The 19041-nt window shown below is 39.3% G+C and overlaps 1 protein-coding gene across 3 annotated transcripts; it reads left to right on the forward strand.

Annotated features, from left to right (window-relative positions):
• The first annotated feature begins 212 nt into the window (after window positions 1–212).
• On the forward strand, window positions 213–18462 carry SLC17A2 (solute carrier family 17 member 2). 3 transcript variants are annotated; one of them, XM_055263893.2, is made up of 12 exons: window positions 213–627; window positions 5062–5172; window positions 7029–7240; window positions 9841–10074; window positions 10160–10247; window positions 12657–12743; window positions 14139–14257; window positions 14380–14541; window positions 15360–15492; window positions 15582–15729; window positions 16545–16635; window positions 17765–18462. In XM_055263893.2, the coding sequence occupies exons 2-12, from the start codon at window positions 5145–5147 to the stop codon at window positions 17897–17899; spliced, it is 1437 nt and encodes a 478-aa protein (XP_055119868.2). In that variant the 5' UTR covers window positions 213–627; window positions 5062–5144; the 3' UTR covers window positions 17900–18462. The 3 variants fall into 3 exon arrangements, with proteins under 3 accessions (XP_055119868.2, XP_055119869.2, XP_055119870.2); XM_055263894.2 differs by lacking the exon at window positions 15582–15729; XM_055263895.2 differs by lacking the exons at window positions 213–627; window positions 15582–15729 and having other exon boundaries at window positions 16545–16670.
• The last annotated feature ends 579 nt before the right edge of the window (window positions 18463–19041 follow it).

Consider the following 19041-nt stretch of genomic DNA (forward strand, 5'->3'; position numbering starts at 1 on the left):
TCTGACTCCATCTCTGATTTCAGGAGCCCTGCCCTTTCTTCCACACCATGCCCCCTTGCTTTCAGAAAAAAAGGTCGGTTGACTGAATGGTTGTATGCACAGTTCAAAGCAGAAACACACGATGACATCTTTTGAGATACTCTAACAGTGAGAACTTGAAGTTAAAAATTAAGCGGCAAAACCAAACCGAGGCTTTCTGAGAAAGTGGGGCCAAACCTGTTGCTGTCTGACTGCCACGTGGCTTACTATTTATCCCTGTAAAACCCTGCAAAAGTATTTGAAAGGGAAGAAGGGACAGAAAACTCCCTCCTTTTCCAAGTTAGCCTTATAGTCTAGGGCTTAAAATACTGGTTTAATGGTGAAGGTAAGTGCTTTTCTTCTTTTTGGGTAGCAGGATAATTACTAACTTAACAAAGGTCCATTAAGGGGAGGGAACAGTTTTAGGAGAAGTCAGAGAAAAGACATTAACAGCAACATAAGGATCTCCATCTGGTAATATTGCCTAATTCCAAAATGAAGAGACTTTCTGAAAAAGATAACTGATTCAATGAAGACCCTAGGGCAAGGCTTGAGAAGCCACTGGTACCAATGGACACTGTGGACAATGGTCCTTTCTCCAAGGACGCTGTGAGTATTAACTGTGATGCTGTGATTAGTCGGACTGGGATTGGCTGTGGAATGAAATACTGATCAGAACTGAGAAGATTTGTGTGTGGGACTGTGGCTAACGAGTCTTTTCAGACTTCTATATGAATTTGAAATGGTCTCTCAGGAAAATGAGAACATGGCCGGGCACGGTGGCTCACGTCTGTAATCCCAGCACTTTGGGAGGCTGAGGCGGGCAGATCACTTGAGGTCAGGAGTTTGAGACCAGCCTGGCCAACACGGTGAAACCCTGTCTCCACTAAAAATAAAAAAATTAGCCGGGCATAGCAGCGCGTGCACCTATGCGCGTGCGTAGTGCACGTGCCAGCTATTCAGGAGGCTGAGGCAGGAGAATTGCTTGAACCCGGGAGGTAGAGGTTGCAGTAGTTGAGATCATACCACTGCACTCCAGCCTAGGTGACAGAGTAAGACTCTGTCTCAAAAAAGTAATAATAATAAAAGAAAAGGAGAACATGACCAAAGTTATGAATAAGACTGAAGGCAAGAAAATTGTATGTTTGTAGAGATCACCCAGCTTGTTGCCCTCACTGTACATCTAAGAAAAGGCACCCAGGGACATTGTGGTCAGCACCAATTTCTCAGAAAGATAGGCAGATGATGGGAGGGCCCTCAGTTTTTCTAACACTGAAGGAATTGCTTCTTCCTATGTTTTCTGGTGAACCCCTCCCCACTCATCTTGTGGATTCCAGGCCAGAAGAATCCACTTTAAAAAAGAAGCATTTAAAACCAATTTAACAACCAATCGAAGGCACTTTTATAGAAATATATTTCATTTGCTGTAGGCCTGTACTTACGGATCTGAGAGGGCCAGACTGCCAATATTGTGACTGTTTATTATTATTGCTGTTGCTAGTATCTAGAATATTATACAACGTATAACACTTTGCAATTTACAAGGCATGTCTCATACCTTTGTTTTCACTCCAAACTGCCCAGTGAAGTAACATTATCCCAATTCTTCCTATGAATCAGTGAAAGCCCTAAGAGTTTATGAAACTTTACCTGGTTTACTCAATTTGGGAATGTCAGAGCAGAATTCAGTCCTTGAATATCCTCCCACTGCAGGTTCATGCTCTTTGATCTAGGTGTAACATTTACTCTGAGTAAACTAGGACTCTGGGCTAACAGAGATGATGCAAGACAGGCTGGATATTAGGAGAATCTAAGAGCAATCTAACGACCATTATAATAAAATCATGAGTTCTAGACTTAAAAAAAGGGAAAAACCTGTTTTTTTGCTTATGCATATACCATAATATTTACATTATTGATTTTTTTCTCAAATTCAACCTATACTGTGTCAGGTAATTTTTTTTAATATAACATTTTCCTTTAACTTAATTTCAATTCATTTTTCTGTGTCTACTTACAACTTTGGCACTAGAATTCACAATTTTTTTTTAGAGGTATAGCTCCTTAAAGGGAAGGGTTCTGACACTGTTACATGCTCTCAGTTGTTTACAAATAGGCTAATAATTATTCCAGTGTCTCCAAGTACATATCAACCATGCCAGTTTTCAGCCTCCATAATTTAATTAGCTTCTGTGCTTATTTTGGAAAAACATTTCCCATTACTATGAAAGACCTCAGTTTAGGATGGTTTGGTATGTTAGCCTGATTTCTGCATTTGTCTCGTGCAAAGGAAAATAGGAAATGAAGAACTGAAATTACCTATTGATACAAAATCAAAGTAGCATTTGAAACCATAAAACTTGAGTAGGGCTTTTCATCCTTTCTCATTAGATAGCAACAGAGAATGGGAAGAAAAACTAAAGTGATGGGTTTGTGATACAATTCCAGTAGCATAAAGAGCAAGGAGAAGTAGTTTTGTTGTGCTCATGTTTAATATTCAAAACTCAACTCAAAAGTATTTTGCATTATCAAATTTCCTTCTAGAATAAATGATTAAAACGATTTAAAATGTACAAATTCTCCTTTATAATACCTCAAAATGGAGCTACCCCATTGAGTTTAAAGCTTGTGCTTAAAATATTATGAAAATAAAAGGGAAGTTGTATTAATAGGTAGAACAAGCAGCAGTCTAGGCATTAGGGGATCTGGTGCTGGCTCTGTGCATCATGTGGTTTCAGGCAACTTTTCAAATTTTCTGTACACAAATTTTCTTATCAATAAAATGAACAGTTGGGCCAGAGGATCTCTGAGTCTCTTTCAGCTTTCAGTGTTTATAAGATTGGAGAAGTTGGTGGGAAAGCTTTAAGTGGAGTGTAAATAATTGCAGCTGCATATACAGTTAAAGAGTTGCCTTCAGCCAAGCCATGGGATCTTGCATAAAAAGTGAAATCAAATAGAAAACGGCCAAACCCTGGGTTTGACCACAGATGACTTCAGCTAGGATCTGAGTGTAGAGCAATGAGCTGAACACCTGATATCCAGATGTTAGCAAGACTTGGAGGCCTTCTAAGGCAGCGCAACAACCAGTATCTGTCCTGGTGCTGACCTGATCTTACTAGCAATTGGGCCTCCATTTGGGTCCGTTGTACAAAACAACAACAACAACAACAATAAAACCCCCAAACACCCAAAATTCAAAATTTAGTTCGAGAGATATTATTCCCAGAATTCTAGAGATATTTGGAAAGCAGAAAACTATACTTGCCATGCTGATGAAGTCCAATTATTGCTCTTTTAAATACATTTAGCTACTTCTAAATATAAAATGAGTATCTACTAATTATTTACAAAATCACTTGGTAAATATAGAAAATCACAAAGAATGAAGTGACCATCCTGTTTTGTAAGCCAGAAATAGTCATCACTGGCACTTGTGTGAATCAGTTTCTATTCCAGATATGGAATAATCAGTATATGGATGTGCACAGCGTATCCTGCTTTGTACACTAGAGTACTAGCATTTTTCTAATGTAATTCAATATTGTTGAAAACATTTTAAAATAGCTTCCATCACAATAATCTATCTAATTGACTTGCCAGACTCTCATTATTAGGTTAATTTATCTCTAACATTATGCAGTCATGATATCCAAAAACAAAGGATCCAAACTGTATCCAAAAACAAAGGATATTTTTGGACACAATTTTTCATCTATGCCTTTCTTTATAATCCTTTGTCCTAAGGTCACAGATTATGAATATCTTTAAAGTATGGACAAGTCTTTTAAATTTTGTGTGCAAAACCAGTGCAAAGCCTTGAATGATTAAATATAAGTTTGATACATGTGTTTTTTTGTTTACTTGTTTTGAGACGGATTCCTGCTCTGTCCCCCAGGCTGTAGTGCAGTGGCACGATCTTGGCTCACTGCAACCTTTGCCTCTTGGGTTCAAGCAATTATCTTGCCTCAGCCTCCTTAGTAGCAGGGTCTACAGGTGTGTGCCATCACACCCGGCTAATTTTTGTATTTTTAGTAGAGACGGGGTTTCACCATGTTGGCCAGGATGGTCTCAAACACCTGACCTCAAGTGATCCGCCCACCTCAGTCTCCCAAAGTGCTGGGATTACAGGTGTGAGCCACTGCACCTGGCCGATACATGTGTTTTTAAAGTCATAGAAATTTCAAATGTCTTGAAGGGTTTTAAACAATTTAAAAAATAAAGTCATAGAAGCTTCAATTTAGGAATGAATGGAAAATTGATGATATTCTTAGGATATGGATTTTTCCTAAAAGAAACAAATGTATGCATCCCCAAAGATAATTTGATTAGTGTACAAATATTAAATTAAACATGTCCATATTTAGAGCCATGAATTCTCTTTGCCTGTCACAATAGCTGGATTTATTCACAATTGTAGTAAGAAGTTCCTGTTCATTATAATTTTCTAGGTGACATGAAGACTTTATCAGTCCAATCAAGTGTCCACATTGTGTGGGACTTGGGAATAACATTAACCTTTAAATGTAATACATATTAGTGTTATGTAATGTCATCCTTCATGTTCGAAGGCATATGGAACATTGTTCTGCTGGTACAGAGGGGAGAGAAACACCATCAGAATGAAAGGAAAGACCACTCTGGAACCTTCCTCCTTAGCTCTTGAGCTTAGTTTAATTGTCCTGTCTTATGGTCTGCTACAAGCAATACTACTCTTCACCTTTGCATGCTTCTCTGTGGTTTGATAAAGTACATGCAATTTTTCATTTAATTCTTCCAGCTGTACTCAGAAAGGAGCTTTATCTTTATTGAACAGATGAGGAAATGATTAGAGAATTTAAATGACTAGCTCTAGGTCACACAGCTGGAACTTATAGCCAGATTTCCTTTTAACAATCCTGTAACCAAAAGCATACCAGTAGTGCCCTATAAAATGTAAGTTATAGAGCTGTGTTGGGTCAAAACTTTTACTGATGCTAAGAGGAGGCAACATTAACAAGGGGAAATTATTTGTGTATTATGTTTTGGATTATGTTCTCTCCATAGATAAAAGACTGTCGTAGTAAAAGAGATTCAGGGCACAGGGAAACTCCACCACAAAGCGTGGTACCATTTCCCACAGAAGCTAAATGGACGGGAAGCCTGCCACCAGGAAAGGTAAAGCCACTGCTCTTGTTTGCAGGCTATGTTAATAAGCTGAAGCTTATTCCGACACATTTACACATCTCTGCATCACACTGCCCCTTTGTAAAGATACTCCCAGTGTAACATTGGAGCCAGCTCCAGCCCCTGATCCTGTTGCTTTTTCCTTAGCCCCACGAAGTCATCTGTGAGAAATTAAGCCAAATAAGCAATAAATCCTGGGATCTAGGGAGTGGAATAAGTTTTGGGAAAGTCTTTTTTTTTTTTTTGACTGAGTCTTGCTCTGTCTCCCAGGCTGGAGCGCAGTGGCGCGATCTCGGCTCACTGCAACCTCTGCCTCCCGGGTTCAAGCAATTCTCCTGCCTCAGCCTCCCGAGTAGCTTGGACCACAGGCACGCACCACCATGCCCAGCTGAGTTTTTGTATTTTTAGTAGAGATGGGGTTTCACCATGTTAGCCAGGATGGTCTTGATCTCCTGACCTCGTGATCCACTGGCCTTGGCCTCCCAAAGTGTTGGGATTACAGGCATGAGCCACCATGTCTGGCCCGGGAAAGTCATTTTAAACCAACCTATATATGAATCCCTACTATAATATTCTCACCAAGCGGCTGGCTCTTTCTCCTGAGCTTGGAAACCCCCAGTAAAATGAAAATAATTATTTCCCAGACCACCACTCTTATCTGTGAGCTTTTTTGGCCATTAAAAATTATTTCTTCCATTATATTTTTATCTGTCTTCACAGGTTTTCTCTTTCTTTTGTTTTAGTGCTTTTCTTCAAATAAGCAGGAAAAATCCAATCTATCATGCACATGGGAACCCTTTCAATATTGGTCTGTGGTTGTTCCACTTTATGGGGATGCTTTTAAAGAAAAAATTTGTCCTTTCAATATATTGAATATCTTCCAGCACCACATCACCTACAAGCTTTGTAAAAATAGTTCTACATATTAATTTTTTTTTTTTTTTTGAGACTGAGTCTCATTCTGTCACCCAGGCTGGAGTGCAGTGACATGATCTTGGCTCATTGCAACCTCTGCCTCCTGGGTTCAAGTGATTCTCCTGACTCAGCCTCCTGAGTAGCTGGGATTACAGGCATGCAACACCATGCCTGGGTAATTTTTGTATTTTTAGTAGAGATGGGGTTTCACCATGTTGACCAGGCTGGTCTCAAACTCCTGACCTCAAGTGATCCACCTGCCTTAGCCTCCCAAAATGCTGGGACTACAGGCGTGAGCCACTGCGCCCCACGTAATTTTTTTTATTTTTAAGTTGAACATATGTGAAGGCAGGACCTAGTGACACATAGCAAAAACATTTCCAAGTAGACATTACACTAGGGAATTAGTCAAAGTGCTCATTTAAAGTACGATCTCTCAAATGTATTAAAAGAGAATCCTTGGATGTGCAATACCTTAATTCAAAGGCAGCTCATTATGTATAAACTCAAGCTTTGTGATAAACAAATGTGCATAACAGATGGGACTATTGACTTACAGCCCAGAGAATTTTACTGATGCTGAGAAGGTTATGTGACTGGCTCTGCCACTGTCATCCCCATTCACTTCATTTTGGAGCAATATGACATAAATGCCTTACATGTGGGTTTTCTCTATTTATCATGTGTTTCCTACCCCCTTGAAAGATGGCCATATTTGCTTTACTTGGTTATAAGATCCCATATTCACTGTCTCGAAGCCAACCAAATAATTTGACAAAGTGGGTTTGTAGTGCTGGCTATTTTGGTGGAAAAAAAAGACAATGAGACTTCATGATGTCATCCAAAGTTCTATCAGATCGAGCTGTGAGAGAAAGGAAAAGAAAGGGGTCTCAGTCAGGATGCTCATTGCATACATCTGTGTTGTTGTCTAGGTCCAGATTTCTGTTCATTACGCTATGGGCTGGCTCTTATCATGCACTTCTCAAACTTCACCATGATAACCCAGCGTGTGAGTCTGAGCATTGCGATCATCGCCATGGTGAACACCACTCAGCAGCATGGTCTATCTAATGCCTCCACTGAGGGGCCTGTTGCAGACGCCTTCAATAACTCCAGCATATCCATCAAGGAATTTGATACAAAGGTAAGTATGATGGAAAATAGGGCTCTTTGTTGAGAGGAAAAAACTTTGAAAGGAAGGCGTAGATCTTGATTCTGTGGAGTATAGAAGTATACATTTCCAATGACAAATTAAAACTGACTGGAACTATTTTTCTTTGAGACATTGCTTACTTCTATAATAAAAATAAGATTTCATTGAGGTTATTATGATTATAAGGTGGGGGAACTGTAGAGTTAAATGTGAAAAATTTAAAAATGGAACAGTTTATGTGATGTCTTCAGTGAAAAACTAGGTATTACCTGGGCACATTCTTATAGGTTACTCAATCCTATACAGTTCTCTGCCTTTTTTATTGTTTCTGAGCAATTTTATAACCCTGTAAATTCTATATAACAAATAGAAATGCAAACGATTCTTGTCCATAGCTTTGCAAATAAATTTTGCCAAGAGAAAAATCAGTTAAAACTTTTCTCCACTCACCTTCCAGTTGAATCAGCCAATTTTGCTGTTTGTTTGTTTGTTTGTTTGTTTTCTGAGATAGAGTCTCTGTCATTCAGGCTGGAGTGCAGTGGCATGATCTCAGCTCACTGCAGCCTCCGCCTCCTGGGTTCAAGAGATTTTCCTGTCTCAGCCTCCCGAGTAGCTGGGACTAAGGGGGCGTGCCACCACGGCTGGCTAATTTTTGTATTTTTAGTAGAGACAGGGTTTCACTAGGCTGGTCTTGAACTCCTGGCCTCAGGTGATCCACCCGCCTCAGCCTCCCAAAGTGTTGGGATTACAGGTGTGAGCCACAGCACCAGGCTCTGCTGTATATTTAAAGTCTACTTCAGCATTGCTTCCTGCTTGTGTTATGTGTGATTCTTTCAGTTTTCCTTTGAACCAGTTATAACATCTTACTTACTCCATTAATCAATGAGTTAAATAAAATCTTTGTTGTATGTTTATTTTACATTTATATGAAAACCATGAATTTACCTAATTAAAAAAATTATCCTTTAAATTATCTTGTACTGTACATTTCCCATGTCATCCCTATAATTCATGATTAATGATTTTATTACATTGGACCCAGCTTATTTACAATGAGTACATAAATTTATTGTCTCCAGTCTTTCCTCCATTATCCCGTCTACATATCCACACTGAGTAGATTCACTACTCAGGAATCTTGGATACCTTCGAGTTGCCAAACATGCAGTGTTCACTGGACAAGCTGTGTTCCTCCAGAATTTGGGCCTACTTCTCAGCACACTCACATCTGCTATCAATGACCCATGGAAAGTTTTTGCCTTGAGCAAGCCAGAGTCCCTGTTAGTTTCTTCCAAATGCTACAAGTTCACTTTTGCTATTTTTTCCGATGAGATAAAATTTTCCTTTTTGACTTTCTACAAATCATAGTCATTTTTCAAGGGATAGCTCAAATATTGCTTCCTTTCTGGGACCTTCCCGAATTATTCTTTTCTCCTCTCAAAGTCGCTGTTTTATTTATGTTCATCTTCAAATCTTGATTCTCACATGAATCATATACCTTGTATTATTTATAGTTTTTTTGAGTGGGTAAAATATTTCATATTTTATATTCTTTGGCTCTCTGCTTTATAGCATGATGCCAGATATTTAGAGGCCTTATTGCATTTATTGTTTATTTTATTTTAAAATCTATTTTATTTATTTATTTATTTTATTATTTTATTTATTTATTTTAAAATCTGTTTATTTTTAGGTAAATATTCAGGTAATGTAATTTATATAATTATTTAGGCATTTTAGGTAGTTATTTAAAAATAATTCAAATTATTTATTGAGTTATATCAGAAGAATGTGATCTTATTCATTTGTAATATGTGTTTTAGGAACTCAATTCAGCCAGGGCAGACCATAATTCCCAAACTTCACTTTTCTTTTTAATTAGGCACTGATTTTGGTTAAGAGTTCAGTAATGTTTTGTGTGTGTGTTTTTTTTTTTTTTTTTTTTTTTGAGGCAGAGTCTTGCTCTGTCACCCAGGCTGGAGTACAGTGGCGCGATCTCCACTCACTGCAAGCTCCACCTCCCGGGTTCACGCCATTCTCCTGCCTCAGCCTCTCTGAGTAGCTGGGACTACAGGCGTCCGCCACCATGCCCGGCTAATTTTTTTTTTGTATTTTTAGTAGAGACGGAGTTTTACCGTGGTCTCGATCCCCTGACCTCGTGATCCGCCCGCCTCGGCCTCCCAAAGTGCTGGGATTACAAGCGTGAGCCACTGCGCCCGGCTTGTGTGTGTTTTTTAAAAATTCTTTGATATAAGAGTCAACATGTTACTCAACTTTTACTAGAAGCAAAACAGAGGAAGCGCTTTCACAGATGAAATATCTCTCAATGTTTTCTTCCATTTACTTCTTCCTATTATTCATCTATATAATCATTTTCTTTACCTCTTTTCTTCATTTCTTCTGTTTTTCTCTCCTTCTAAGACAAGCAAATTAGGAGTATAATTGGTTGTTTGGGAAGGTAGGAAGAATATAGAGAGAAACAAAAATCAATATTTTATACTAGGGTCTCACCAACCTCAAGCAACTCTGACTGTAAAGTAGATTTTCATAACAGGACTTCTTGACAAAGAGTTTTCCTATTTTTCCCCCAGGCCTCTGTGTATCAATGGAGCCCAGAAACTCAGGGTATCATCTTTAGCTCCATCAACTATGGGATAATACTGACTCTGATCCCAAGTGGATATTTAGCAGGGATATTTGGAGCAAAAAAAATGCTTGGTGCTGGTTTGCTGATCTCTTCCCTTCTCACCCTCTTTACACCATTGGCTGCTGACTTCGGAGTGATTTTGGTCATTGTGGTTCGGACAGTCCAGGGCATGGCCCAGGTATCCAGATACTTTCTCATTCTGGGTGGGATCCAGATTCCTGAATTCTACAAAATATCAAAGGTCTTAATGATTTTCATTTCAGGGAATGGCATGGACAGGTCAGTTTACTATTTGGGCAAAGTGGGCTCCTCCACTTGAACGAAGCAAGCTCACCACCATTGCAGGATCAGGTAAGTGTGCACACATGGGTCATAGCTTTGTAATCTGTTCCATCCCACTGTGTCTTATCTTTTATGAATCAAATGGTTTGGGGAAGAGGGAGAAAAAGTACTACTGAAAAATTCAACAATATAAGACACTTGCATCACAAATAAGAAAGATGCATCTGTGCAGTAAAGACATTGAGGCTTAGAAATAGAAAAAACCATTGTGAGCTAGGTTTCAGCTCAGCAAAGCCTTAGTAGGCAGAAAAGCCTTGTAGGAAAAAGTTTAAACCTTTAAGAATTGCATAAATGGAAAAAGATCAAGTAAACTATATATACACCATCTTAGCAATGATTTTGAAGTGAGAATTAAGGCTACCACAGCTCCAGGTGGTAAGGAGAGAAATCAGGCTGGAAGAGTTTGAAGTTTCTGTATTATTCTAAGCTCTTTACTATTCTATTATGAGCTCATTAATTCTCACAACAACCCTCTCATGTAAGCACCATTTTAAATTCTTATTTTACAGAGAAGGGAGTTAAGGAAGGTGGAGATTAAGAAAATTGCCCAAATACAAATAGCCAGCAGGTGGTAGGTCTGAGATTTAAGCCCATGCAGATTTTAGCCCCAGAGCAGACACTCTCAATCACTATGCTAGACTACCTTTCCATGGTATGTGATCCTACTAAGGCCTCTACAGCTTTATCATTGCTGTTCTCCCCAGCCTGTCATGCTGAGAGTATATACCCGAAGAGCAGAACTAAGATTCCATCCAGTTTCTCACTCCTAGGTCCACTACACAGCTGCATCCTGCAGACTTTTACCTCAAGCAACCCTCCTGTGTTCTTGCTTCCTTCCATCATAGTTGTAACCATCTCCTCTATTTGCAAATACTATCTGCTGATCTCTCTCTTCTAGACTGGTTTCTTTCAACCTTCTTCCCACCAAAACCAAGTTAGCTTGCTAAAATAAAGATGGGGCATTTTTACTCACCTGCTTGAGAATTTTCAATGTGTTCCTTCATGCTTATAAAGACTGACCTCTTTATTGCATGGATACAAAAGTTCTCAGCCTTCTGGCCCCAACCTTGTTCCACTCCACTCCCCTGTACAAGTATGGCTCTAGTGGCACTGGACATTGGCTCCTCCCCACATAGATCGGCACTGCACTTCCCTCTGGCTCTGCTTCCATTAGTTTATATGCCTGGAAAGTTCTTTGCCCCTGTTCCTTGTGCCAAAATTCCATCTATCCTATTGCATAGCTTATGTAAAAACTTCCTAAATCTTTTTTTTTTTTTTTTTTTTTTTGAGACGGAGTCTCACTCTTTCGCCCAGGCCAGACTGCAGTTGCGCTATCTCTGCTCACTGCAAGCTCTGCCTCCCTGGTTCACGCCATTCTCCTGCCTCAGCCTCCCGAGTAGCTGGGACTACAGGCGCCTACCACCATGCCCGGCTAATTTTTTGTATTTTTAGTAGAGACGGGGTTTCACCGTGTTGGCCAGGATGGTCTCGATCTCCTGACCTCGTGATCCGCCCGCCTCGGCCTCCCAAAGTGCTGGGATTACAGGCGTGAGCCACCGTGCCCGGCCAAAACTTCCTAAATCTTATAATTATTATCAATTTATCCTCAGATATACTTCCACATACATTGTAGTTTTATTATCATATTTATATTTTACATCATTTTTTTCAAATTGCAGATTGGGACCCATTAAGTGAGTCATAACATCCATTGAGCGAGTTAAAATCATTATTTTAAAAAATGAATAGAATAGAATAGAAATTGTTGGAGTGCATTGGACATGGTAAAGTTAAATATCGATTCATGAAACCATTGTTTGAGGCATATGTGTGTAGTTGTATATACAAGTGTTTATGTATATTGGTGTGTGTGTTATGTTACCCTGTAAAATGCATTTCTTACTATGGGTCTCTGTGAATTATGTTTCTTATTGTTTTTTAATGTAGACTTCCAAAGCCTACATGGCATTTCACTAGTGACAATCAATTTTATTCACATTTTTCTCTCCAATTGGACCAGAAGCTCTTTGAGGGCAGAGGCTGTATCTTACCAATTTTTGTTAAGTCTTTCATTTCCTGCCCCTAGCCTCATATTAGATCATGCAAGAATGCAACTGTAATCACAAGAAAATACTAATGGGCTATGATAGCAGAGAGTTACTGTGACAAACTAAGGGATTTGGATTTGGTCACATTGGTGTTGAGGAGCCACTGAAGAATCAGAGAGTGTGTTACTATTATTTATTAATTTTAATTATATCATTTTACTTTATTGGGAAAATCTGTGAGCAGAAATAAATACTCTCATTGCCCAATAATTCTAAGTCTGCCACCTCACTGTTGGGACAATGTTTAGGGAGGCCATGAAGTCTCAGCCTTTGATATTTTCATAAGTGTTTTTCTCCCTCTTTCCTTTAGGGTCAGCATTTGGATCTTTCATCATCCTCTGTGTGGGGGGACTAATCTCACAGGCCTTGAGCTGGCCTTTTATCTTCTACATCTTTGGTGAGTCACTTTCTCTTAAATCCTAACGCCTCCATTTCCCGAGCATCCATTTTGGCACCTACATCACCCACATTCTTCCTATATGAAAGAAAATATCCTTTATCAAATGGAAGATGATAAAAAATGTCAACGGTTGGTATCATTTTTAATCTAGTCACACAACTTGATTAACACCTTCCTGGTGGTTCTGGGAAGCAACACACACAAGGTAGAGGAGTTGACTATTCACATGGCACCGACTTGTGATGCAGTCTTGTCCTTCCATATCAAGCATCTTCTGCAGAATCTCTACTACCACATCTGAAGTGCCTGCTATATGCAGTTAAGATGTCAAAGACAGTGAAGTACATTTTCAATGTGTCTTCATATTTCATTATAATTATTACTTCTGCCCAAGATGCCTTTCACCTGTTCTCTACCAAGTTAATCTTGCAAAGCTCAATTCAAATGTCCCCTTCCCCATGGGCCCTTCCAGGGCTTACTCTATCAGATTCTGGCATTCTCTCCTTTATGATATTTCCTCTCTAGGTTATGTTGGTGTGTAATTATTTATTTCTCGTTTTCTTTCCACTAGACTGTGAAATGCTTGAGGCAAGGAATCCATTCTATTTTTTCATCACTTGGGTGTCATCATGGTGCCTGATTTTTAGCTTTAAAATAAAAGAATCAGTGAATCCAGTAATTAGAGGGAATTTAAAGAAAACTAGTCCTCAGAATCTTTTAACATAGAATGTTCTTCAAATAACAAATTCCAATAATAAGACAATTTTCTACACTTGATTTTGTTTTTATAGCCAAATGGTGTCATTAAATATAGTCCTGGCCTGAATGGCTTTCTCATTAATGATGCTAATTATTTTGGTTTGTACATGTTAACCAGGTATTGTACAGAAATATTTCTTTTGGGAATCCATAATGGATGTATGGCTTGAATACAAATAATACTGTCTCTTGTATGTGCATTGGAAATTTTTCCCTGCCGCATGATTTCATGGAAGGTTGTTTCGTGTATGTATGACTGCAATCCTGACTATTCAGGTCTTCCACAACAAGACAACTTATGTGTGCATTAAGAATTTGCTGCCTAAAATACATAACACTGTAATCATTGGAGGCTTTACAGTAATTAATCAGCTATGCAACGGCATGCTCATGTTATCTCCAGAGGGCTCTGACATTGACAAATGGTGGCTTTCTATTTGAGACGTAATATCTAAAAAGCTTTAACAGGTTTGTAGAAGGATTGAAAGAAAGAATGGGAACATTTAGGTCTTTATGGTAGAATAAGCATTAATTGATTAGTGTGTAGAAGGGAGAGGCATGCCACTTCAGAGGAAACTCCCTTCCCCCAGTAAAGAAATCTACCTAAAAACTAATTTTATCCCTTCTTCCCAGGTAGCACTGGCTGTGTCTGCTGTCTCCTATGGTTCACAGTGATTTATGATGACCCCATGCATCACCCGTGCATAAGTGTTAGGGAAAAGGAGCACATCGTGTCCTCACTGGCTCAACAGGTACAGTGCACACCTTGTAACTGTGGCCCATGCAGAGGCCTCTAGGGCAAGGTGTGGATCTCCTCTGAGAGGCACCATCTTGGCTGCTCTAATACTCAAGCTGATTAGGTATTTCTTTTTAGCCCAGTACTCCTGGACGAGCTGTACCCGTAAAGGCGATGGTCACATGCCTACCACTTTGGGCCATTTTCCTGGGTTTTTTCAGCCATTTCTGGCTGTGCACCATCATCCTAACATACCTACCAACGTACATCAGTACTCTGCTCCATGTTAACATCAGAGATGTGAGTTTACTTCCTATACTTCTATGAAAATGATAATGGTAATAAGGAGAAACAGTTCTGTGTTACCTATTACATTCTGGCTTTACATATAACCATTAATTTAACCTTCACAATGACCTTGAGAGAAGCATTGTTATAATTCCCTTTTCACAGATGTGGAAACGGGACACTTAGAGGTGAGATAACTTGCCCCAGGTTGCACAATACTAAGTGGTAGAGCTACTGCAGCATCCGTATTCTTAACCACTATGCTATACTACCACACCAGCTGATTCCAAAGCTTCTTTTAGAAATAATATTGCTGGGCCAGGCGCGGTGGCTCATGCCTGTAATCCCAGCACTTTGGGAGGCCGAGGCAGGCAGATCATGAGGTCAGGAATTCAAGACCAGCCTGACCAATATGGTTTACTAAATATCATCTACTAAAAATACAAAAATTAGCCAGACATGGTGGCAGGCACCTGTAATCCCAGCTATTCAGGAGGCTGAGACAGGAGAATTGCTTGAACCCGGGAGGTGGAGGTTGCATTGAGCCAAGATCATGCCACTGCACTCCAGCCTGGGCGACAGAGTGAGACTCCGTCTCAAAAAAAAAAAAAACCCGAGAAATTAATATTGCTTTTATCTGGAGCCCAGAGTGATGCAGCTTCTGGCTGTCTTATCTGAGACAGTGTTCTTTTAGTGTGAAAAAGGATGGCAATTTTCCCCCAAACAACCTACAGTATCATGGGGGTAAGTTAATGGCTGGTTTGTGTAACTGAAAAATTTTGGTGCTAATGTATCTCTATAACTACTCTGTATAAACTTCCTTCCTTCAGAGTGGAGTTCTGTCCTCCCTGCCTTTTATTGCTGCTGCAAGCTGTACAATTCTAGGAGGTCAGCTGGCAGATTTCCTTTTGTCCAGGAATCTTCTCAGATTGATCACTGTGCGAAAGCTCTTTTCATCTCTTGGTAAGGATAAGCGTGTGGGCCCATTTAACCAATCCCTTTTCTGCACATGGTCTCAGAGGGTTCCCTGACAGCATGTCCTCATTGCCCAGGGCTCCTCCTTCCATCAATATGTGCTGTGGCCCTGCCCTTTGTGGCCTCCAGTTACGTGATAACCATTATTTTGCTGATACTTATTCCTGGGACCAGTAACCTATGTGACTCAGGGTTTATCATCAACACCTTAGATATCGCTCCCAGGTAAGAGCTCTACCTGTTTTTTCCCCTCCTCCAGACCCTTCCAGAGGTGTTAGACCTCAGTGGTTGCTGTGAAACTCTTTAATGTTACTGACATGCACTAATGGCAGAATGACAAATAACTACAAATGTCTGTCTGTGGCCATTTTTAGAACAACAAATGTGGCATTTTTAGAACAACAATTTCCAATCTTCGCCAGTAATCATTTTGATAAAAAGCTTCCCAAGCTTCCCTAACAGAGATTGAACTGTGTATGCTGGGAAAAGGCCCACACACAGGTGATTTGGAAAAGTTTCCATGGTGTTGTTCATATTAGCTACCACATATATATATATATACAGTCACAATAAGCCAGCTCCTGTGCCAAGACTTGCCATATATCAACACATCTAATCCTCACAGTTATATTAGGTAGGTCCTATTGTTATCCCCATTTTATAAGGGAGAAGGCTGAGGCACAAGGAAGTTAAATGGTGTGACTACGGTCACATAAAGGCAGAGCCAGGATTTGGACCCGGGGAGTTTGGCTTTGGAGTCTGTGTCCTGCCCGTTGCACAAACTGGCTTCTACACTGAGCAGCCGGGGTAAAGAAACGTGGTTCCTAGAAAGACTGCATTGCTCCCTGGTTATTGACTCAGTAGATTGGTAATTTCGGGTTTGGCAAATAGACATTGCCCTGAATGTCTTTAGGTGAATGAAAAACTGCATTAAGCAAAATGACTTTGCCATTAGAGATGAATTGTGTCAAAGTTGAGTTGCTGCAGAAGCTGTAAGTGGCTTTCTATATAAAATCATTTATAAAATCATCTTCCCACAGATATGCAAGTTTCCTCATGGGAATCTCAAGGGGATTTGGGCTCATCGCAGGAATCATCTCTTCCACTGCCACTGGATTCCTCATCAGTCAGGTTGGGCCAGTTTATTGAACATCTTCAAGTCGCAGGTATTGTTTTAGGTGTTGGAGATACACATGGTGCTCTCAAGATCTGGATGGCAACACAATTACTCTATTTACATGAACCTCTAAATCAGACTCTGGTAGGTCAAATTTCCCAGGGGAAGAAAAATATAAGCTTATTTTCTCAAGATGAATTGATCTTAGATTGATTAAAATGAGCTGTTCTGGTGCAGAAGACAGCACGTATGACTTCCTAGAGGTACACGAGCATGAAACAGTTCTTAGTTATGACCAGAATGAATAACACATGTCAAGGAATAGCAAGAGATGAAGACAGAGGGGCAGAAGAAGATCATGAAGAATATGTTCAGACTAATCCAATTTTTAAAAAATCACAAAAGGGAAACAAAGTGTCCCTAGGCCAGTTTAAAGATAATTTAATGGCTGAAAAGAGATTGGCTGTGAGACATTGCAAAGAGGCTTGCTCTGTGTTTGGAAATGTAGGCTGGTGAGGAAGATGAAAAGACAGGTCCAGGCAGGGATGGAAGGACTGACAAGAACCAACTTACAAAGAGAAGTTTTGTTTTTTACTACATTTCTATGTGATCAAGTTCCCAGGTTAATATTTGACTAAACTGCTAGGAATCCACTGTGACTATAATGCTGGAAATGACTTAGTAGGGCTTTCTGAGGAGGGTCACACGGAAGACCAAACAGAACTCGTATTGGATTGAGATGGGTTGTAGTGATAGATGTCAACAGCCAATACAAAATCAAAAAAAACCAAAACAAACAGCAACAACAACAACAACAAAGAAACAGAGAAGACACAAACACGATGCCACAATGCCATTTTAGGCATAATTTTAAATGAGTAATATTATATGTTGAAATCCAAATTTTCAGAAAAACATTAGTGTATTTTATTTTTGTTTAAAGAAATAACCATCTCAACTGAGAACCCCATGTGCATTTTGGCCATTTTGTTTCCAATAGTTTCATCAACTTCCTTAAGCTACTGCACATTGTTCCTTATATTCCTTGTGATCAACATTGCAATACACAATTTGGAGGGCTACTAGAACTGGTGTAGAAGGAATTTGTGAGATTGATCATTTTTCTCTGTTTTTTACATCTAGGATTTTGAGTCTGGTTGGAGGAATGTCTTTTTCCTGTCTGCTGCAGTCAATATGTTTGGCCTGGTATTTTACCTCACATTTGGACAAGCAGAACTTCAAGACTGGGCCAAAGAGAGGACCCTCACCCGCCTCTGAGGACAAAAAGTTACAAACTTAAATGTGGTACTGAGCATGAACTTTCTAAACATTTTTTACTTATCTTCATATTCTTGACCATAGACTCAGCAGTTCTTAACTCTGACTGTGTGTTAGTCTTCCCTGGGGAGCCTTTATAAGATACTGATGCCTGGGACCCACTCCAGAGATTCTGAATGAATTGGTCTGGGGTGGAACCCAGATACCACTAATTTTTAGATACTCCTTAGAGGTTTCTAGCATGCGCCCGGGGTTGACAACAGGTGAACAAACTTGAAAAGTCAATTCATGTGGCCTTTGAATTTTCCTCATTGGAAAGTACTAAATAAATAAAAATTCATGTGAAAATGATCACTGATAAATATCTTTGTGGTGGGGCAGGTTATTGGATACAGACAAGATCTGCTTGGAATTGTAGCCATATGTTACAGATCTCAGCACCGATCAGAACTGTAAAGCTATAATCCCCAGAATTAAAGTTTTTATTATTTTTTATACATTGCAAGACATGGACGTTTATTTATGTGGTTAAATTCTATTAAAATTTACATGCTAAAATAAAATAGACCATTTTCAAATTATTTAGATCCAGATATTTCCATCAGATTAAACAGATATTTATCCTAGCCCAATTGCAAGATATTAATGACGAGAAAATGACCAATAAAAGATTAAATAAATGAGGTTAACTTAGAAATCAAGGACAGAGAAGATAGAATTGGAAAGCTTGTATTGTGAGAAGAATGGATGTGAAGGAAGGCAATGTAGACACTTCCAGAAGGCATAGCAATATAGTTTAGACCATATAATGAAAATTAGAGAGAGATGACAGAGACACCTTCAAGTGAAATGACAATTTATATGGGGGAGAAAAATATTGAAGATATAACAAGATGAGAAAAAGCATAGAAATGTATCACATACAAGGCATAGAAATGTATCACATACAAGAGAAGTTCCTTTTGAGCGTAGAAAAAGATGATTTAACCTTCTTCATGTTTTTCTTACTTTCCCAAGATACTCAGATAGGCAGCGTCAACTCTAACAGGAATTAATTTGGCTCCTAACACTTAAGACATATCCTTTAGTTTGTCTCCTCACACAGAGCTGATTCTGGTTTTGCCACAGCATGTCTAGAGAAG

Source organism: Symphalangus syndactylus, chromosome 23, assembly GCF_028878055.3.
Source record: "Symphalangus syndactylus isolate Jambi chromosome 23, NHGRI_mSymSyn1-v2.1_pri, whole genome shotgun sequence".
In the NCBI taxonomy this organism is placed as follows: Eukaryota; Metazoa; Chordata; class Mammalia; order Primates; family Hylobatidae; genus Symphalangus; species Symphalangus syndactylus.

Excerpts from the sequence above, each read along its gene's own strand:
- SLC17A2 (XM_055263893.2), top strand. The coding sequence starts at position 5,145 with ATGGACGGGAAGCCTGCCACCAGGAAAG. Across the intron at positions 10,075-10,159 it reads CAGTCCAGGGCATGGCCCAG|GGAATGGCATGGACAGGTCA; the intron begins GTATCCAGATAC and ends TTTTCATTTCAG. Across the intron at positions 10,248-12,656 it reads CACCACCATTGCAGGATCAG|GGTCAGCATTTGGATCTTTC; the intron begins GTAAGTGTGCAC and ends TCTTTCCTTTAG.